Source organism: Photinus pyralis, unplaced genomic scaffold (genome assembly GCF_008802855.1).
Source record: "Photinus pyralis isolate 1611_PpyrPB1 unplaced genomic scaffold, Ppyr1.3 Ppyr1.4_LG3b, whole genome shotgun sequence".
NCBI lineage: Eukaryota > Metazoa > Arthropoda > Insecta > Coleoptera > Lampyridae > Photinus > Photinus pyralis.
Window position 1 is genome coordinate 6274127 of NW_022170510.1, and position 22422 is coordinate 6296548.

Genomic DNA, 22422 nt, shown 5'->3' on the forward strand with positions numbered 1-22422 from the left:
CAATTGTTAGACTTTTATTTCCTTGGAACAGGTTTACATTTTTGATATCGGGTGGTGCTCCGTACACATCCTACGTTTAAAAGTTAATAAACAACTAGAACTACGTGCACAAGTGATTAGTTAGCCAAGCAGAAAATGTTAACGATTGGCGTGTCTTCATTGTGCAGTGGAACGTGCTACTACAAACAAATGTTCACTTCAATTCCACTGCTCTGTAACTATTGTTGCCGACGGTTTTGAAGTAAGGTGAAATACGAATAAGACGCCTTCAAAATCTAAAAAAAAAGAATATTTAAGATTTTGAATTTCTTGTAGTTGGAACTTACTGTAACCAGGGTAACAATACTTAAGGGTGCAAATTTTCCAACTGTAAATCGCACCGATCTTTGTGCCCTTGCCATGATCAAACTTAAATATTTTTGAAAAGGTAAATTAGTGCCTACAAATTCGACACTGTAGCACGCATAAGCGAGTGATTCATTTTGGGTTAAGACTTTTTGTGTGAAGTAGCAATCCCCGAAAAATAAGATATTTGATGCAATCAAGTATATGCAAAGTTGGAAAAATTCGACGGTAAACAGTGGCGCCTGCAAAAAAAAACGTACTTATAGATACTGCAGTTTATTTGATTCTACTTACATTTGCAATGCGGAACAAAATGATGCAGATTACAAAAGATAAGCTGAGGAAATTGACTAAAACACACTTGTTGAATATTTCCTCAGTTTCACTTGCAATTCTTGTAATGTATTTGTGATGCACGATAATGCTCTTTAAGTGTTTTTGTTGATAAGGCCAGGGAACTTTACTTTTGTCGATTAAATTTGAGTCAATTTTACTTATAGAACAGTACTCTTCCTTGGCATCTTCAAGCAATTCTTCGATGCTCTTTCTTAGGTATTTGAAATGCGTTTGCCATTGCAACATTATGCACATTTTGATTGCGTCCGGATTTAAATACTCTACGCCCATGAAAATCATTATGGTCACTTGGAAAACCAAACACGCAGTATAATTGTACTTCGTCCACACGGGCATGGAACCGAAAGGCAGACCATTTTGATTATCTGTTAGTAGCCAAGCCAAAATGTTTAAAATATAAGCAGAAGTTCCGATTGTAGTAGTAATTCGGCCCTTAAAGTTTATCATTAGTAATATGCCAAAATAGTTAGCATCAATTACCACTACAGGCAACGGTCGCCGTAATTCGAAGCGAAGCTCACTTGTTCTCTTGATTTTATACTCCGTGGAGGTTTCCAGTAGAATCAACAAATTTGCCAATCTTGATCTGTTTACCCTAATTATTGTGAGACGTGGCACAACTAGAAAACATGTTCATCATATACAAACCCGTGCCCGCATGATAATACCGCTCGTTATTGACACCACGTAGATCCAGTCCTCCATTTCAGTCTCAGCATTAAATTTTCCATATAAGTACATCACAGAATATAGATAAATCGTGAATACGTAGACACCTACAGCAACTTGTTCACTTCTGCTCACATTTTGTTTTAATACCAGCCCCGTTATTTTAGAAAATTTTCTAAGCGTTTCGAAAGAGACGGATACCGCGTCACTTGACATCTTCAGTGCAGTAGCAGAATAATATGTTAAACTAGGTTGTGCATGTTCTTATATATCTATCTGTGGCGATAGATTGATCGGCACCATTTTTAATTCATGTGTTATTCCATGTAATTATAGTTCGTATGGTAGATATAATGTGAACCTTCCAACAGGCTATTGCATTTTACAAAAGTATCACAACTTCGAGAAAAAATTAAATTACATAGGTATACACAAATGTTTCATTCAGTAAAGTAGTTTCAGGAAGTTCACTTTTATCTGTAATTAAATTTACACGTTATCCTTTTAACAATTTTCCAACGTTATCTCAATAATAACTATAACCCTAAGTTAAATTTGTCCTCTGATTATTTTTTCGAAAACCGTTCTAAATATAACTTTATTAAACTTTCCACATAAAAGTAAAGTAACCATGGTTTTCGGATCGAACTTAAATATTTGCAAAATGGGACACTTCACTTTTCGTATTCTAAATCATATCCTAAAACTGTTAATATTTGAATATAGCTAAAAAATGTTGGCCCGAAAAACTTTCACGCGCTGATACTTTTCCCTATAATAAGTTCAAACTTTTGTGCATGTGATCTGATGTTCAAATGTTAGAATAGTATATTATGCAATGAGCATTTAATGGCGGCTATTAAGACACGAGTTTGAGAATTACGAAACGAGACCTGGCGAGTTTCGTGATGACTATGAGTCTATTTTTTACGACTATGATAAGCTACAAAGAGGTGATGCCACAATGGTTTCAAATTTGAGATTCTTATTGTATGCAGATGTTGTAGTCAGGTATTCCATTGTGAAATTAAGCAGTGTTTTCTTGAAAGAGTTGTAGATATTCGGTTCCTGTGTAGATAAGTTGACAATAAAAGTAATATAGTGGGTAACTTTAGAAGTAACCTAGGAAAGGTATAGGTACTTAACCTATGAGGCTTGCCGTCTTGTAGAGGAAGTAGGTACATGGACGTTATGAATTTGGTTAAAAGTTTACACATCCACCATAAATAAATTTATGCACATCCACGGAATTTAAAGTTTCCAAATTCGAGTGTTGTGTTTATCAACGCTGCCAACTTCAAATTTGTCAACGTAAATGGTGTTGCCAACTTAAGACATTAATTCTAAAATGTCCTGTAGTTTTTGATAATTACTTTTTAATTAAATTAAAGCACCGAAATAGAAAAAATAGTATGGAAAACACGTGTTACCTACAATGCTTTATTGTAATACTCCTATCTTATGAGCACTCGTGGCTGCGCTTCGCTGTTAGTTGTTACACTCGTGGCACAAGATAGTCATATTACAATAGGTCGCATTGTAGCACTTGTCTTTCAATATACTATTCTAATTCCGTTTGCTTCAATTCAAAATTGAAAACACTTTGGTTAAAACCTGCTCTTATTCGTATTTGTTTTGTAGATAAGGATTGATTTAATTCCTCGTTGGACACTCTGTATTGTACCTCATCACTAGATGAGAACAATTGCGTGTCTGTGGAAAATGTGGAATAGTTCTACTTACACGCAAAAATTTTACAGTTTTGGAAGATCTTAAAGGAAGCAGTAACAGTCCAAAAAAAAATGAATATGCAAACTTCCCATGGCACCTCATTTTTTAAACACTCAGTTTTCAATAGTTCCATAGCTCAGTAGATGGATCTTTTAAAGCAATATTAACCTACAAACTTGATAATAGAACATGACAAGAAATTTACATTTCTGAAAACTTGAATTTTCGATTGAGGTCTTACGTACAACTGGACTATTATAGTCCAATAGCACTTGATAAATTTCAAAATAAATGAGTTCTGTAGATTAGTAATCATGTTGTGTCAGGGTAAAGAAAATCATTCATGTACTTATTTAAAAGCTTAAATTTTACACAGACCAAGGTACCTAAAAAAAGAGCGTGGCGACAGGTTCACATTTGTTGGATTAGGATTCAGGATAGATGTGGGTAGTTAATTGCATAATTAATAAAAAGGTCTGTAAGTGGAGTGAAATTTGAATTTAATCTTTCTTCGAGTCTTTCTTATCAATACAGTAATTTCATTTATCCTAACTGTTGATTTATTTTCTGCTATCAAGGAAGTCAGAAGTAAGGTAGAAAGTAAATTTTAAGTTAAAAAGGGCTTGAAGATATCGAACGCGACCGCTATCATACCTATGTTCACGCAAAAAGTATTCCGTATGCGATCAGTTGTTGAATGAAATCGCCGGAACCCTGACTGGCGTATTGACAATAACGATTTAGACTCCAACATCCATTAAATTTTTTGTACATAAAATGAGAAACTTTGGCCCTATTATTGACTTAAAATTGGAAAAAAATATTCGGTCTGCACGAAGCGCAACTGGCATTGTTAAACTTGCCATTACCTCGGCTTGAACTCTTACGTAGGGTAATATTGGTAAACACATAGGTAATAGGTTAGTAGCAGAAATTGTATTCATTTTGAATTACATGTTATATGGTTACACTTTTTATTTCCTTTCAATTGTTTACATTTCTGACATCAGGTGTGCTTACACAACATCCTAGCATAGTGTATTTCTATTCTTTACAGTTTCCGCTATGATCCTACACAGCTTTATATTGAAAAGTTAATAAATTACCTAGAATTATGTGAAAAGGAGATTAGTGCAAGCAGAAAGCTAACGATTTGCATATCTTTCATGTGCAGTGGCAGGTGCTACCACAAACAAATTGTTGCTTCAATTCTACTGTTCTGTAACTATTGATGTTGTCGACGGTTTTGAAGCAACGTGAAATACGAATAAGACGCCTTCAAAATCTAAAAAAAAGAATATTTAAGATTTTCACTTTCATGTAGTTGGGACTTACGGTAACCAGGGTAACAATACTTAAGGGTGCAAATTTTCCAACTGTAAATTGCACCGATCTTTGTGCCCTTGCCATTATTAAAATTAATGATTTTTGAAAAGGTAAATTAGTGCCTACAAAATCGACACTGTAGCACGCATAAGCGAGTGCTTCATTTTCGGTTAAGACTTTTTGTGTGAGGTAGCAATCCCCGAAAAATAAGATGTTTGATGCAATCAAGTACAAGCAAAGTTTAAAAAACTCGACGGTAAACAGTGGCGCCTGCAAAAAAACGTACAGGAGTACTGGAGTTTATTTGATTCTACTTACATTTGCAATGCGGAACAAAATGATGCAGATTACAAAAGATAAGTTAAGGAAATTGACTAAAACACACTTGTTGAATATTTCCTCAGTTTCACTTGCAATTCTTATAATGTAGTTGTGATGCACGATAATGCTCTTTAAGTGTTTTTGTTGATAAGGCCAGGGAACATTACCTTTGTCGATTAAATTTGAGTCGATTTTACTTATAGAACAGTACTCTCCCTTGGCATCCTCAAGCAATTCTTCGATGCTCATTCTTAGGTATTTGAAATGCGTTTGCAATTGCAACATTATGCACATCTTGATTGCGTCCGGAATTAAATACTCTACGCCCATGAAAAACAATACGGTCACTTGGAAAACCAAACACGCAGTATAATTGTAATTCGTCCACACGGGCATGGACCCGAAAGGCAGACTATTTTGAATATCTGTTATTAGCCAAGCCAAAATGCCAAAAATATAAGCAGAAATTCCTATTGTAGTAGTAAGTCGACCCTTAAACTTTATCATTAGTACCTAATATGCCAAAATAGCTAGCAACGTACCACTACAGGCAACGGCCGCTGCAATTCGGAGCAAAGCTCACTTGTTCTCTTGATTTTATACTCCGTGGAGGTTTCTAGTAGAATCAACAAATTTGCCAATCTTGATCTGTTTATCCTATTTATTGTGAGACGTGGTACAACTAAAAAACACGTTCATCATATAGCATTTAGCAACCCATGCCCGCATGATAGTACCGCTGGTTATTGCCAACACGTAGATCCAGTCCTCCATTTCAGTCTCAGCATTAAATTTTCCACATAAGTACATCACAGAATATAGGTAAATCGTGAATACGTAGACACCTACAGCAACTTTTTCACTTCTGCTCATATTTTGTTTTAGTACCAGCCCCGTTATTTTAGAAATTTTTCTAAGCGTTTCGAAAGAGACGGATATCGCGTCACTTGACATCTTCAGTGCAGTAGCAGAATAATATTCTATAAGAGGTATGTGCATGTTCTTATACAGCTGTCTATGGCGAAGGATTGATCGGCACCATTTTTAATTCATATAATTCAAGTAATTACAGTTCTCATGGTAGATGTTCTGTGAACCTTCCAACAGGCTATTGCATTTTACAAAAGTCTCATAACTACGGTAAAAAATTAAGTTATAGGGATGCAAGAATACTTTATTACATGGTAATCGATGTAGTTCCTTTTATTTGTAATTTAATTTACGCTTATAGCTTTAACCACTTCTGAACGTTTACTCACTTAACGATTATTATAGCCTTTATAATAGTTATATTTGACTACTTCCTATAATTATTTTTCGGAAACTGCTTAGAATACTTAACCTATTAAATTTTACACATAAATGTACAATTGGAGGTCGTAGAAGGCGACCAATGGGACAGGAGGCGGCTAGTCCATCCGTGTCCTGAAATACCTTTCATCTGTTCTAATCCCTAGAATTCCATCCTATAAACCTACCTTGTTCATCCCGTCTACTTATCCCGAAATCATAAGGTGGAGTGTGCTGAGAGGAGAATGGCTCAGCGTTAGTGAGTCGCTAGCACTCACGCAAGGGGAGTTTTCTGAAACTTACGGACCAGGCGAGCATGAGGACCCTACCTGGTTCCCTCACCTAAAAGGCGTGTGGCCCCTGCGACCTGATTTAATGGTTAATTTATGCTTCAAGGAAAGCATTACGCAGTACGTAGTTCAGTACACTTGAATTTTTCAGATTAAATCGCTTTGTTCAAATAACAGGGTTCAAATTGTCGGTCAGATTAGGTACCTTATGATTAAGATAGTCACCAAAATAATAATTTCCCATGTGGCGTGTTTCTAGGAATGAATCTTGGGTATTTAGCATAGCGATCTTATCTAAAAGTTGTCAGTTATGTTCAGATTAAACCAACAACGGAACTACCTACTTAACCAGTAGTCAATTAAATCTAGATGTATTACTCTATTAGGTACTTATATTGCAGGTCAGATGTTTCTGATTGGAAGGACATTAATTTTTAGTTACAGTTGCAATATTAACGGTAACTGTTTATAGACAAATCATAACTTTATTTCCTAAACATTCTTTGAACTCTTTTAAGGTTCTAACTGCGGAAAAATTCCGAGCTGAACATTGATAACGCGCCGGGTAAAAAATTTAAGGAATTTTGAATTTTATTTGAGCATTGTATTTGAGTTTGCTCTATCGAACTAAGAACTTATTGTATATTAAAATTTTTGTCACATTTTTATAAAGCTTTATTCAAACGAATCTTAATTTGCAATCACAATAAAGTTACACATGGTATGGATTTTATTATTATAAATTTGAAAACAAATAATCAACAATACAAAAGTCATTGACATTATTCTAAAATACCGAAAACAAGTAATCCTATAGAGATAGACAGTTCGCGGTTCTTCGGCAATTTGTGTTTTCTGTTCGGCAAAAACTTCAATTGGAAATTTTCCAAAATTTATTTGTAAGCTTGTGTTGGGGCCCAATAATATAGAACTTTGCCGATGAAAGGGTCTAAAGGCTCAAGAAAATTTTTCTCATGCTCGTTCAGCAACCTCGGCTATTGTTCTGCATTGTGCTGTAACGCAAATTTCAAAAAGTTCCTCGCAAAACCTCAGTTTACCTCACAAAATTTAAACTATAGTGTTGATGAGAAAAAAATATAGAATGACCGCAAATTTTAAGATGTTAAGTCAACCAAAGCACTTTGAAACCATCGACTTATTTGGAATAAATGTTTGATTGGCGTTGTTTAGCAACCATTTATTTACATGTGGTGACTATTTCAACCCCTTGGACGGCAGTGCACCTAGGTTTTTTTGTTGATTATTTATTCTCGGACTGTCATTAACCAGACACGAAAATTTGATTGTGAGAGTATGTGCCATTTTGGAGATATGATGAGAGTGGCTTGTTCAACCCTTATTGACTCGTATTTCTACTTGACGAGAGGGTTTTCTATTTAATTGTAAATAGAATTGTTGCAGTATTTAGAGGAAAGTGAATAAAAGCACAAAAAATTGCGTGACAAAGTCTATTTTCGCTTCGGGTATATTCGGAAGTTTTGGCCACTAGTATTGGTCGCTTTTTTCACACCGGTACGTTTTTTGGCGTTCTAAATACTTTTTCCGTTGTTTCTAAAAGGCTCTACTAAATAATACCATAAAGGAAATACAATCCTCTATGATAATACCTACCTATTTTCTGTGTTATCTAATTGTAGAGATTTGTTATAATAAACTTTTGTATAACTTCGTGTTACTCAAGGGCTATTGCTCTTAACAGTTACAATAATGCTGATAATGCTGCCACAATTTTGTCCAGCAAGATAAATTCATTATCTTGGCTTTCAGATTAATTTCCACCAATCCGCTGTATTTTTGGCCAAAACATAGCGGATCTCCCAACCGTAGGACCACACTGTAATGTGATGTGACCTATAAAGATCTAGAATATAATGCATAGTTATTCTTACTTATGTTAGTGCTCGTGTAGTAATCCAGTTGTAACTGGTGTCTTTATTAATGTACCTATGTATATAATATGGTGTGTGGATATATTTACTTTGAATTTAGCGCAAAAATGATGTTGCAAAACCAATATGTGCACTATTAATTTGAGAGTCGCAAGAAGTAACTATAATTCGCAATAGTTCAGAATAAGTTTGAAATTAACAATCTTCGTTACGGTCATCAGCCATTCAGAAGACTTCTTTAACATATATTTTGATCAAATTGTAAATACACAAATTACAAGATATAAAATAATTTGCTACGAATAAATAAACACTTTGATTGACACAGTACTTTTGACAGAAATTCAATAAAAATATTTGTATTAAATTCACCTTTGTACAGTGCTTAATTAAAACGTTTTTGGAAAAAAATTTAATTAAATCGTCTTTAGCATCCAAATGATACTTCTTGAAACATGTTATTTACCGGTACCCAATTTACGTCCTGTTTTTGTAGCATTAGAATTTTGTCAATCATTTCAGCGTCTAATTTTACATAAATAGCTTGTAGCCATTGATTCTTCCTCGAAATTACCATCAATAAAATTTTCATGAGGCTCATTTGGCAGTTTTGCATATAGGAAGCTGCGTAGCCATTAGCGAAAAAATGAGAGCTTCTAAGATAAAGATCGGATGCAAAGTGGCCACATTACTGCATTACTTTTTATTTTTGAAATTATCCTAAAAAACTGTAAATTGTGCAAACTAAACAAAATTCAACAACACTTATGTTGAAAACACGGAAATTAAAATTGAGAATTTCTATACGCATAGGTAATTATCGATTCAAGTTAAGTCATTATAATTATTTTACCTAATTTTTTAATTTCCTACTATGATACATTTGTGAGTAACATTTTATTTTTATTTGATACATTTGTCTATTACTTACCTATACTCCTTATTAATTAATACACGCCGGATAATAAAATACTGATGTAGAAACAAAATCTAGAATAGGTGCAGATAGTGAATTATACGTCACTGCATATTATGCTGAAGGTCAAAGAAGTTTTAATTCCATTTTTCATGCAAAAAGTGGGCTTTTATAACGGATTAATTAGGCATTGTGCTTTGAATATAATTTTGTGTTCAAAGCATTGTGCGAAGATAGGTTCAATATAAACACGTTAATTGAATATCTTTTCGGAGTTACTGTGAACTTAATTGAAAAATTCCTATACTTAAATCTAATTTGTTTACTAATTCTATTTGCAATTTAATAAAATCTATCTAAAAAACAAACAGCTTTTAGAAAGAGTGGACGGATACGATAATAGTTGATTAATTGGCTACACTGCTGGACTTTCAAATTAATAGTGCACATATTGGTTTTGCAAAAACACTTTAGTGATAATTTTAAAGTAAATACACTATACTGCATACATTACTAATAATCCAGTTAAATTTAATTACTGCTGGGTTACTAATTGCTCAAGTGAAATATAACTATGTATAAACCGTATTATACACGTTTAGGTCAAATTTATTTGTATGTCCTAAAATTCCCAGGAATTTTATCAATTTTATGATATTTTTTCTAAAACCTTGGTGATTATTTAATGAAGTAGAGCCAACTAATTTTTTTTTACCCCCTGTCTAGTAACCTAACGTCCTTCATTTGAATTGAGTTGAGGGACTAAATACTCCGGAGAGATTTAAAATGAAAGTAAACTAAAGAATGCCAGACAAACTTACAAATTAGTGAGTAGGTATGTGCAAATATACAGGGTGTAGCACCTAAGAGCCCTCGGTTAATAATTACTATGCCATAAGAGATACCGAAAAAAGTCTTAGAGCAAAATGGTACACAATTACCATCGCCATATTTTCTAAAATCATCAGGGGCGTGCTGTATTCCAGTGGCTTGTCAAACTTGCACTCCATATTTTATTACTGACTTGGAGAGTAATTGAAAAGTACTTATTTTTTATGTAACATGTTATACCTCTAACTTTAACGATTACGTTGTTATACCCTTTTTTCGCCAAAATTTGACAGTTTTTCGATTTTCTTTCAGAGAAGCTAAATCGCGCAGACGGATAAGTTATGGACTGAGGCACAAGTTAAGATCTCTTTCACAGTCACATCATGTTTTTTAGGTACTTTATCGAAAAAAATAAATTTTTGATTGACCGCTAGATGTCATATTTTTTAAAAATCTCAAATGGCACCCCTCTAAGCAAATTATACCTCTGGGTAGCCAAAACTACAAATTTTCCACGGAAACAAAGAAAAACCACTCATTCCATAAGAAAATTTGAGAGAAAAACCAAGCCGAAACGCCAAATATGGCGACGGTAATTGTGTACAATTTTGCTCTAAGACTTTTTTCAGTATCTTTTGTGGGAAAGGAATTATGATCCGAGGGCTCTTGGGTGTTACACCCTGTATTTGGTATAATCCTGATACACGTTAGTATGGCATGCAATACAGCTAATTCGGAGTTAATTATTGTTCTCTTCACTTTAGTTTTTAGCTGTAGGTGTATATAGGATTAATTATCCCTTTCAGAGTTCCTTGTAGCGCTACAAATACCGAAATGCCCATTATAATTTATCTTATTATAAAAACGCACTACTTATTTCTTAAATGTCGAAAAGTGAAGCGCTATTCTACCAGTACTGAATTAGAATTATTTGCCCTGCTGCAATTATAATACCGATTTCCTTTCTTGAAAGTTATCTCTTAGCTGATGATTAATAATGCCACCAGTGTTGAGTGTAGATGTAGGATTTGATTTTTCAGGAGTGTGTATAGGTAATGTTCAAAGATTTGAATAAAAACCTTAATTAATGTTGCAAATATTATATACAATCTTAAATTTGTTTTCATTTATTGAGAATTTCACTATGAAACATATCCAAGTTAACTCGAGATAAAATGTATATACCTATCCCGAAATACCTTCACTATAAGTATTTTGCAGTAAAATAACTAAAGTAAGTACCTAAGCAAGTTTGTAATTTATCACCATTAAGACAAAAAATACAATCCAAATTCATGGAGTCAATTTGGCGGCGAAACACTTCCTCTCGAAAATTAACCTAAACTAAATTTATACTAGGTCAAAGTGTTGCTCTTGATCTTTTATAGAACTCTACACTTGAACGGAAAACATGTTTTTGTCATCTGCAAACCATGTGGTCTAAATTTTTACAAATCGCAAAATGCATCCACATTACGGAATTTGTGGGGTCGTGCCGTGTTAAATAGTAGGCTAAAGAAATAAATTTTTGCCACTTATTGTCAACGATTAGCTACAAATTACTTTAGCATCAAACATCATAAAATCATTAACCGTTTCAGAACTTATTCATGTTTACTATTTTGGTATCCTTCAATCTGTTTAGATGAATTTGCAGTTGTGAATCTCAACGTCGCCGGGAATTTGGCAAATAGAAACTTGGCAACGGAAGGAAACTACTTATTTATTGCCTCCCAATATTATAAACCTCATGATTCACTATGTTTATATTTATTCTATTCTCAAAAACTATCAATGAAATACTAAGCATTCTTAATAAGTCCGTCACATGCAATGCTCGTGGAATCAATATCGTGAAATTTGTAGTTTTAAGAACTGGTCGAGTATTTTTATAATTTGTCGAATACTACTAATATATTACAAATCTACTTCTGCCCTAGCGCACAAAAATAATTATGCCATTACTTTTGTTCTTTTTCTGTATTCGCTAGGGCGTCTGAACCACAAAATCGTAACAAATAAAATAATTTCTCTTTAAGTATTTGTGTAGCCCTAGATTAGAAGATGTGGCAAAATGAAAAATAGTACTTTTATCAATTTCCTGAAGACTAATTAGTTACTTGTTGTATTCGCAATTATGTAAATTTAAATACGATTTCAATTTTCAACCTTACACCTTTTCCCAATTTCCCAGATCTTCCCAAGTTTCTGGCGATCGCCTTTCCAAGTTACCCTCTCTCTTGTTGCTCTCAAATCCGGCAGAAATTTCAACTCATGATATTTTGACATTCTCAACATTTTTCTATGTTCGCTTAAAAGCTACCCTTTATTGCAACATACCAATCTCTGAAAGCAGTGAAAGCCCTCTTAAACTTCCCTGGCACTTTCGTCAAGCTGCACTTACGTTCTTATCAAATTTGAAAATATTTTTCTCAAGTGCTCTAATTCTCTTTACATTTCCCTTAAACTCTCAATTTCTTCTTAAGTGCCTTTCTCTCGCGTATTTATCAAATTCTTTTCAGGATATCTTCAAATTTTTGTACTCCCTTCAAGATACTCGCAGTGTGCGTTTTTCCCGTCTCTTTCTTTTTAGTATCTCCCTCATCCACTTCACATCTCTTCACCCCTCTAGGCCTCTACCAGCACATCACTCCTGCTTCTCTTTGTCCTTTCCGCCTCATGACAATTACATAGCATTTGTTCAATGTCCCCTTCTTCCTCTCTACAGATTCTACATTTTATTTCTTCTTCTTGTCTCGAGCTGGCCATTATTTTAATATTTTCCTTTCCCGCCCATAAGTATTTTGGTAATCACTCGTAACTACTATACTTCCTCGTGCACTCTCTAACTTATACTTATACTATCCTTCCACATTGGCCCTATCTTAATACTTTTTCCATGTCCCTTATGTAGAGTTGGGCTAAGCGGGCATCCTTTACATGTCTTTAGACTCCTTCCCTTCTATTCTTACTTTCAATCCTCTTCATTTATTTCCTTGATTCTGTCCTCTAGCTTCTTGTCTATCTTCCATCCTTCGTACTTTATTTTCCCTTTCCACACTGTCAAATGCTACCTTTAAGTCCATGAAAAATGCAAACACCTTTCCTCTCTTTTTTCCAATTATACTTTTCCACCAATCTGTGTAAAGAGGAATACATATATACAGTCGAACGCCCCCTCCTTTATTTTCTGCAGCCCATTTGTGTTTCCTCCAACATCCTCTTCTATTCCATCGCTTATTCTAAGCGTTATCTTTCTCTTACGTTCCTTGTAGTACCTTGATAAAATTTTTATCTCCGCGCTCTACAGAAAACCAGATTTTGCCCCCTCATTTGCAGGAGCAAAGTGTACGTTTACTTTTTGAAGGAGGCAAAGTAATCAAAAACTCTTTACGGAAGGTAAAGTAATTTCCATGGAAACGTAAATGCGTTGGTCTGTAACTCACATTCTGGCGTTACAGAAATGTAGTTAATTTTGGGTATTTGATGTCCATATCTTTCTTCACGGCTAAGGTGGCTTTTAACATCGAATACATACCTACAAACTTAGACCAAAGCGAAGATAATTAGACACCTACCTTACGAAGTTCGTAAACATATATTGACTGCAATTTCATTCGTCTTCCTCGCAGTTTAGTTTGTTCAACATTGGTTACGTACTGAATAAATCTGTAAGCATTTTTTTTGCGATTTCTCGGGTAACCTTGCGGAATTGGCTCCATTTTTGACATTAAGAAGAGTATTTTGCAAATCGAAATCGCTTTTGTCGCTGTTAAAAGATTTCCAAACTACTCAGGTTACTTTAAATGCACATTTTGAAATTACTTGTCAATTGTTACTATTGACAGCTGGTGCTGTCGTATCTCCAAGCGGGTAGCTACTCTGTTTTCTTTGAACGAAAACGATTTAATGGTCGGATTGATGAACGCGAAAATAAAACCAGATATATAACACGAGAGCAAAGTACAATTGCCTCCTTGGGTTAATCACGATCCTCCGCGAACCGCGGGAGGAAATTATATACTTTGCTCTCGATATATAAATAGCTATTCCTCTAAATGTACTCTTTCCCACTCCCACTAGATTTTTTTTTCTTTTTTGATCTGTTTATCACCTTCTAAAAGTCCTTCTCTGTTTTTATTTCCTTGATTTGTGTTCTTTCCACCTTCACCTTTTTTTTTCTTTACTTTTTCTTTTGTACTTTTTTCAGTTCTCTCTTGTTTATCAATCAACGCTGATACCTCATGGCGATATATATTCATAACAATTGTCTAGAATTGTCATTATTAACTAATTGTCTACCATTTTCAGTATCTCCTTTTCATTTGACGCTTGCAAGTTTCTAGCAACGTCAAAAATAATCCATTTCCAAATCCACATGTATCATTTTTGACCGCCTAGACTCTCTAGGTCTAGAGTATTTTCAGTTGTGGTCTCGCCTTTTCCGTCCTCAATAAAAGCTAAGATGTTTCATATGATTCATTCACAATCTGTTATTTATTGTTAAAAATAGAATATTACATTTACAATCAGATTATTTATACAGAATATAGGAACAACATAAATAACAAACAAAAACAATGTTATCAATAAATACATAGTTTGAAGAAGCATTATCGAAATATTAGAGAATGAGAGAGCTTCATCATCAATCATATACAATTTACTAATTATACAAAAATATTTATATACAAATACCCTCATATTATCGAACTTGTTCACTAACTCCAATACATAACACTGTATGTAGTTACTCAAAATTTGGTCCCACCTTTTGATATGTCTTTCTTAATATAGAAATCACAATTTGAACATCATATACCTACGTGCTATAGCTTACAAAGAATCTAAGACTCCTCCAGTTAGTTTGGTTGCGTACAAAGTGATCACCTAAAATGTCAAAATTGTAAACGGCCCATTAAAGAACAAGAAGCTCACGTTATAGATGAATTCGTACTGTTCTTTCGTTTGAACAGAGCTGGCTCTATCACGGCGAATTCTGTACACCGTTTTTGGTATGTCGACTTGTCTCGCAAGTTCAAACTCCCTTATCGCAATGTCACACGCAATAACAGTTCCTGTTCTTCCTGTTCCTGGACTGCAATGGACGACTATAGGACTGTATTCCAAGTTTAGAGTTCCATTAGCTAGTGATTCGCCATTGCTAGTCTACAATACCAATGATTAGTACTCCAAACGCTTGTCTTGGAGCAATACCTTTCCATTCTCACTAGAAGGTAAAGCTTTGATATAACTGCGTGCCTCAATGAGAAACGCAATTAAAGAATTTGCTTCAGACGGTACACCCTTTTCGGGCCAACCCAGGTACCATAAATGCGTTACTTCCCTCCAACTATTAGAAACCATATTCTAAAAAAAACTGTTGGAAAAATTAAAGGCGCCGTCAGCAACTTACTTTAAGTTGTAAGACAGATATCACGTATTTTTCCTTAACTTCCCTATTTTTCAATGTGATCTGGAAATCGCCGAACAGTCTGTGACAGTCAAGAACTTCAGATGGTGGTAAGTAGTCAACACACTTCTCCTAAAAATACTCAACTGATCTGATGCTTCGAACAGTTTGCATACGTACCCCTCCATTTTCAAACAGATGCGTTAACATAAGTATAACTTTCGACTGTTGCTCCCAGACCATTCTCCAAAAGTCTTCCACTGTGTTTTGCATCGGCGCTTGACACGCGATGTAGTAATTCTTTGTGCTTTTAGGACCCTAAAATGGATTTATTAGTCTATTATAAGAAAACTAGACACGCGCAACTCACGGTAACATAATTAGCATTTATATAATCGCTATTAATATAACCCTCGACCGGGGTTAGAAATACTCTTGTTTCCGGAAGAGGGATAACGTTAGCGTATCGATTCTTAGTTTCACAGCCTTCTGGTAACTCATTGGTTTGTGCCGTTACTTGGGGCACTTCCTCAAACTCAGCAGCTATCGCCTCCGCATTATTAGCAAACTTGGCCAGTGCAGGAAAATTCAACGGGTTTGTGATGGAGGACTGTAAGTAAGCCGTTAGTACCGACTCAGTAGAAAATGACCAGAAATCTTACGGGATCATCAAACGCAAGGTTACCGTAAGATCTCTTGCTGGCCCGCATCGCACTTTTCCTCCTCATGCTGTTATAGACAGAAACATTGTCGACGCTGTACGCATCTAAGCTAACCGGCGTGCACCTTTGACCATAATTAAAACGCTTATGTCGCTTTCTCATGACAAACTGAAATAAAAATCAAATAAGTCGACACTGGCGACCAGTTAAGTTACCAATAATCCAGCTAACAGCACTAAACAAACGGCCCCGATCGCAGAAATCACAATTGCGGCAATTTTCCCACCGTTACTCTCTTCGGGCTCTTCCATGCCCATGTTTACCGTTGTAGACTCGGCGGAATCAAATTCGTACATGGAAATGTTGAGGGGAATAATAAAGGGGGTGCTTTCTGATGTTGGCTCAGACGAATGCGTACGTATAAGGTACCTTTGGGTGGTAATTTGAGAGTCGGCACTTTTCTTCGTTATCTCCTTGTACGTCTCAGTTTCTTCGGCGCTACTATCGGAAGAGACGTTAGTTCTAGGTTGGAAATTGGAGTGTTTCGCGGTGGTCGTTTCCGGATGTTTCACGATGATGTTATCTCGATAGTCAGTTGTCGTTGGTACAATTTCTTCAGTGGTAATGTTTGAGATTGGGGTTTGCGTTGTCATGTTGGGGGTATCAGTTGTATTGTCCGATTTATCTTGCGATGTTTGGTACTCGAATCCCGTACTGCTAAAGTTGAAACCTCTCCCGCTACTAACTCTATCTAGCTCCGCAGTTGTTCTCGGGCTGGTGTTTGGTAGAATATCGGTATATGTCATGAAAGTGTATTCAGTCGTAGAAGCCGTACTTGTTTCTGGGTTTTCATCGGTAGTAGATTCGAAGTAACTTTCAATGTCGACTTCAGTAGCAAATCTAGGACTCTCCGTTGTTGTTTGTAACATTTCCGTAGTTGCCATAGTTGTCGTTACAACTGTAGATGTAGTTGCATTATATATTTCTTGAGTCATTTCGGTTGTATCCAAATATGTCGTGTTAGAAAGCGAGTCCTCCATTTCGGTTTGTGAGTACTGCAACATTTCCGTTGTAGTAATCGTAGTTGGAGCGGGAACTTGTACAGGATAGATATGATTTTCCTGTACAACTTCTTCAGCAGTCCCGTTACGTTGGAGGCTCGAAGTTCCATTTTCCTTTATGCTGGGTTTAGCAGTTGTAGTACTAGTGGGAACTGCAGATGTAATTGTGTCGGCATATTTCGTAGAACCTCTTTTAGCGATCGAAATTCCGTTTTCTTTTCTAGAATTTTCATAGCGGTAAGGTTCGGTGCCACTGACGGTTGTCGTACGAGTCGCCGTTGCTGTAGGCCGATCCGTAGTGAAATATGGAAAATCACTCTTTGGCTTAGAGACACTATCAGAAGTCAAAACCTCGTTCTCTATCTTATTACTGAGTAAGTGATTAGAGTTGACTGTTCGATTAGGGAGTGGGGGCTTGGTTAGAAAAGCGCCATCTCTTTGATTTGTAGACTCTTTTACCTTATCATTGGTACTATCTATGCTTTTCGCAATAGTCGTCTCTGTAGTAACTTTGTGAGCTAACTGCAGGCCAACGCCAGAAGATATCTTATTTTTATAGTCTTTAGGCGGTTCATCAAAGTAGGTCGTTTTATTGAACGATGACGTATGATCGATACTTTCGCCTGTTTCGACATCAGTTTCTTTATTTATTTTATTTTTTATCTTATAAAAGTGGCTCGTAATATTCCTGGATTTGGTATACCGTAACTCAGAGGATGTGTCATTCTCCTTGGGGACGTTTATTATTTTAGTATTCGATAAATCAGTGCCGTCTGAAAAATTTCTCTCCGCTTGTTCAAACTCTCGATCAATGTACTTTAACTTGTCCTTAACATCCGTTTCTATATCGCGTTGTTTTTTATCAAAATCATATGAGGGGGTACTTGTGAAACTTATATCGTTGTGAAGATTAGTGTATTTTTCCGTATCTGAAGAAATTGGGAAGCTGTACACGTTGTTTCTGTCGTGAAATTCTGGGGAAACGTATTTAGTGAAGTCTAAAGATCTTCCACCTTCTTCCCTTACTTTTTCCGTGGAACTAACCGGTGTTCCCTCGGCAATTAAAACCGGTGCAACAGAAACATTCTCAAAATAGTGAACGGTAACATCACTTTCTGTTCTTTTGTTATCCTCCGAATACTCTACATTATTAAATTGTTTATTACTCTCAGTCTTTGGTTTTTCGTCCAACAAAGAGGTTTTGCTATTTTGTACGGTGCTGTTAGTAAGCGAAGTGTGGTTAATCACACTATTCGTATAAAAATCTTCCTTGGCATCAGATTGATTTATTCTACTCGGCTCGTCTTCTATGATTGGTACTTCCGGCGCCGCATCTTCTTCTGCTAGTTGACGAACGTGGCGCTGTAAAGCAGAAGGAGCACATTCTGCCAAATGCCGTGCTGATAAGACTAGGAACACACCTGTAAAAAGAAAACACGTTTTAGACTCATTTAATTTGTCACATGGCGCATTTATTGATTAAAACCATCACTCAACAAAGATTAATTTAGTTTAGGTGGAGCTTGGCATCCTTCAATTCAGTTAATCAAAGTTTAGTGAGAAAAACGGTCAAAAATTACCTACACGCTTTCACGCACATGCTAGTGGCCTGCTAATGTAACAGTTCCACCGTGTAATAAACGCTGAACAACATACGGTATTTAATAGTGGGCGTATAATAATCATCCAGATATAAAATAGTCATTCTAGTCCTAAACTTCATCATTTTTTGTACAGCAGAAACCATAAGCCGCAAATTTCGTGACAGTGAAATACAACAATGGCAGTTAAGGTAACTGTACATCTGAGAAATGATTAGGACAATGACATCTAAGGAGAGATCGTGTTTGCAATTAAAGTTGTTCTATTTAAATGACATTGATGACCCTAAGCTATCTACCTTGAGTTTAGAATGATTCATATTTATAAATAGAAAATAAAGGATACCAGATGTATAGCAATTCGGTTTCAAGTGGACATCGCACAGTATTTCTTCACGTGAAAACGTATCAAAATAGACTTGTACAAAGGAGTAAATCGGAGGTTTTTCCTAACACATCAAATATTTAGTTTGAATTAAAATTGTAGATATTATTTTAAGTTGCATAGGGAAGACGAAATAATCAAGTAAACAAAAAAGGAACATTTAGCTAATAAAGGTAACGATTTTTGATTTAAAGTACAGATTGCAAATTGCAACACCACTATTATCCAAGTCTTTGACTATGTACCTACTCGTAGACGCTGCTCAATTTTATGACCTTATTGAAGGACATGTTGATGGGCCAGCTCCTATTCGCTAGAAGAATAGGAACTGGCGCACAGAAAGCGAAGGTCAGCAAGCGCCAGCTCGAGGGAAAAACCTAGGGGCACGCAGACCCTGCCAAAGCCTAAGACTGTGTCTGGGTCTTTGGCCCAGAGAGGCCACCCGACGTCAGGGACGGAGCGTCACAAATCGGAGGGAAGCTGTGCGAGGTCTGACTCAGGGCAGCCTGAGGAGAAGCCTAAACGTTCTGGAACACACTTGCGTGCGCACCACTAACCTATGGGCAAGTCGCTGCGGCGAGCCTGAGGGTGGTCATTGTTCCGGTGTCGCACCCGGACGTGGACATCACTGAGCCTAAGACTGGCTTGTAGGAGAGCCCACGTGCAGGTTCTGTATATTACCATATAAATCTTGTTTCCGAGTTAAGGATTGGTACCTAGGGTTTTTCCTAAGGATTGGTACAACTATTTGAGAAAGGACGAGCAGAGCTATTTAAATTTATTATCATTGTTACCTTTTTGATTAAGAAGAAAGACACATTAAAGCGACAAGCCATTTCCCCCATGAGAGGGTTACAGCGACTTTTTTTGGCTGACAGAAGGTACGAAGACCTGAAGTATTCAACAATAATTTCTCTTCAGATTCTTGGGTATTAATACAATTATTAACGACCTCCTAGCGCCCTAATGAACTACAATTATACATCATCGATACTACCATACACATACACACCGAGTTTGGCCTGTTCCGACCGGAGTATCCCATCCGGGCGATGTACATCCCGGCGGCACACGCCCTGGCACCGTTTTCGCGGCGACAACCCATCCCGGCGACCATTACTATCACGGCGATTTATACTCGGCGACGACATATCCCGGTGACTATTACTTTCTTGGCAATGCACACCTAACGACGTCCCATTTTCCTATTGTTTTTTTTTTACTTAAACAATGATATAATGTAGAAGCGGTTATCAAATTAGGTACCGAAAGTGGTTGTTATGGTTGAAATGCAAGGAAGCTCAAATAATCCGTTTTGTTTACACAATTGCCAACGGTGCAAAGGACGCATTTTTTGAAAATTGCGTTTTACCGTTTACCTACGTAGGTAGATGCCAGAGTTTTACCTAACTATAAATGGCATAATTTCAAGTCCCTATTCAGATTGTATTATATCTAGAAAAGAAAAATCACACTCTATACAAATAAGAAAACTTAATTCCGGTAAATTGTTCCAATATAATAAACATGAATTTATTTCATATGTTTACCTCGTTTTACTCCCCGATCGCAGAGTTCAAATTGCTGGGACGACCAAAGCCGGGATTGCCCATCGCCGGGTTTAGATGACCGGGATAACCGAAGCCGAGAAGTAAATGGTCGCCGGGTGGCTTGTCGCCAGGAAATCGGTGCCGGGATGGAAATCGCCGGGATGACCGTGGCAGTGTTTCAGACCGGCCTGCGCAGTTATTCACAAAGGTTTTTTCGAATAGGATTTTGTGGACTGTACAGTCAGCGGCCAGCCTAAAGGTTTTACACTGTTTACAGCGCAGACAGTAAGAAAAGTCGCAGGGATTGGACTGCGCGGTAAAATACGCTACCTATTCTACGGGATTTTACTTTAATGCAGACTAACGGGAATTACTTATAAATATAAAATAGAGCAGGAAATAATTTTAAAATTATTGCTTATCTAGCGCATTATCTCAAATGGATTAAAACACGACATACCTAGTATGACACGAACCATGAAGCCCATAATCGCATTGTTGCTTTTAAATAAACTCGTTCACCTGAAAAGAAAAACGCAGATATTAGAAATTAAAATTAGGAAATAAATATTTAGGTTAGTACGTTTTAAGTTTCCGGATTTTCAATGTGCGTACGTCTATTTTGGACAATACTAGCGAAATACATGAGTGAGATCGTAATTTTAAACAATGTTTGCAAATATTAAGCAATGTCATTACCAGGGTTAGTAAATAAATTGTTCAAACCACGTAACCGACAATGTTATTACCTATATGAACTATGTAATTAAAGCAGGAGAAAGTACCAACTTTGCCAATAGTGGTATCTTTTTTCGTATGGAAACGTGTAGTATTATGCAAGAGCGACCTTCTGCCTTTAATTGTTTAATTTCTTGACAGTTTTTGCAACACAAATATGTGCTCTATCCATGCAATCTCTTTTATGCTTTATCATTGTGCGTCACTCGCTATTCAATGCAAAGGTATCGAAGTCTACTCAAAGAAAATCAAATTTAATTCTGAAAACTAAAGGTTAGCTTTTTTCGTCCACCCTACGCCCAAAGAAACCTACCTAATCCACTTGTTTGCCTAAAGGTACAAATTTGCCTTAAATTCATCAGGTTGCATGGCGAAATAAAATTTTGTTATTAAAATTTAGATCAAAACCCAAAGCAATTTTTACATTTATGCATGCATCTGGCAAAATGGGAAAAATAACATCGCATGGAATCAAATCCACTAACCAAATAAATATCTTTATGTAGTATCAGAAAATTGTCGATAATTACTTTTGAGGACAGACCGAAATGACCGCTAACTTCTTTACAATGAAAGTTGAATGGGACATAAGTTTTGAGAAAAAGTTTGCCCTGAAATTTACATCTGATGTTGATGAATGATCTATAGTTATCATGAATCGGGTAAACAAATCGTCGATTACTGTCATTAGAAAACGTCAAATTGTTTCAACCTCGGTTTCAACAGTTCAAAATGTCGTGCAAACTTGAAATTCACAAGAATACCTACAACGGAGAGCTGGCTACGGAAAAAAGTGACTCATCGCTACATGGTGATATAATATTTTTGACCTGACCTCGATTCGTATTATTTATTATTCCAGGAGAACTTGGAAATGATTCAAATAGAATAAAATGGGCCAATGGAAGAATTTTAGTTGCTACTGTGTTAAAAGTTTACGACAACGGATGGGAAACCCGAAATGAACAATTGCGGGCCCGCATTTTAAGAAAAATGGGCCTGAATATTGAGAAGGAAGATGAGACC

The 22422-nt window shown here is 36.1% G+C and overlaps 3 protein-coding genes across 7 annotated transcripts in view; all 3 read right to left on the reverse strand.

Annotated features, from left to right (window-relative positions):
• Nucleotides 1–966, reverse strand: LOC116167462 (odorant receptor 67c-like). The gene is made up of 3 exons (XM_031482828.1): nucleotides 640–966; nucleotides 327–587; nucleotides 1–275 (listed from the first exon to the last, which is right to left on the reverse strand). Exons 1-3 carry the CDS (start codon nucleotides 934–936, stop codon nucleotides 219–221), a joined length of 615 nt encoding a protein of 204 aa, XP_031338688.1. The 5' UTR covers nucleotides 937–966; the 3' UTR covers nucleotides 1–218.
• Nucleotides 967–4257: 3291 nt separating this feature from the next.
• On the reverse strand, nucleotides 4258–4998 carry LOC116167054 (odorant receptor 85b-like). The gene is made up of 3 exons (XM_031482290.1): nucleotides 4747–4998; nucleotides 4438–4698; nucleotides 4258–4387 (listed from the first exon to the last, which is right to left on the reverse strand). Exons 1-3 carry the CDS (start codon nucleotides 4996–4998, stop codon nucleotides 4328–4330), a joined length of 573 nt encoding a protein of 190 aa, XP_031338150.1. The 3' UTR covers nucleotides 4258–4327.
• Nucleotides 4999–14643: 9645 nt separating this feature from the next.
• Nucleotides 14644–22422, reverse strand: part of LOC116166521 (flocculation protein FLO11-like) — a 53160-nt gene continuing 45381 nt past the window's right edge. For all 5 annotated transcript variants that reach the window (XM_031481496.1, XM_031481493.1, XM_031481491.1 and 2 more), the window contains 9 exons: nucleotides 21119–21180; nucleotides 16277–18543; nucleotides 16062–16229; nucleotides 15770–16009; nucleotides 15580–15717; nucleotides 15403–15531; nucleotides 15204–15356; nucleotides 14925–15155; nucleotides 14644–14876 (listed from right to left, as the gene is read on the reverse strand). In XM_031481496.1, coding sequence (XP_031337356.1) covers nucleotides 14823–14876; nucleotides 14925–15155; nucleotides 15204–15356; nucleotides 15403–15531; nucleotides 15580–15717; nucleotides 15770–16009; nucleotides 16062–16229; nucleotides 16277–18543; nucleotides 21119–21146 — 3408 coding nt within the window. In that variant the 5' untranslated portion in view covers nucleotides 21147–21180 and the 3' untranslated portion in view covers nucleotides 14644–14822. The remainder of the gene's footprint in view (nucleotides 14877–14924; nucleotides 15156–15203; nucleotides 15357–15402; nucleotides 15532–15579; nucleotides 15718–15769; nucleotides 16010–16061; nucleotides 16230–16276; nucleotides 18544–21118; nucleotides 21181–22422) is intronic.

Bases quoted from the DNA above. Each gene is read 5' to 3' on its own strand.
- LOC116167054 (XM_031482290.1), bottom strand. From the start codon at position 4,998: ATGAGCATCGAAGAATTGCTTGAGGATGCCAAGGGAGAGTACTGTTCT. The intron at 4,699-4,746 runs GTAAGTAGAATC...GTTTTTTTGCAG, and splicing joins TTTTGTTCCGCATTGCAAAT to GCGCCACTGTTTACCGTCGA. The intron at 4,388-4,437 runs GTAAGTCCCAAC...TCTTTTTTTTAG, and splicing joins GTATTGTTACCCTGGTTACC to ATTTTGAAGGCGTCTTATTC.
- LOC116167462 (XM_031482828.1), bottom strand. From the start codon at position 936: ATGTGCATAATGTTGCAATGGCAAACGCATTTCAAATACCTAAGAAAG. The intron at 588-639 runs GTAAGTAGAATC...TTTTTTTTGCAG, and splicing joins TTTTGTTCCGCATTGCAAAT to GCGCCACTGTTTACCGTCGA. The intron at 276-326 runs GTAAGTTCCAAC...CTTTTTTTTTAG, and splicing joins GTATTGTTACCCTGGTTACA to ATTTTGAAGGCGTCTTATTC.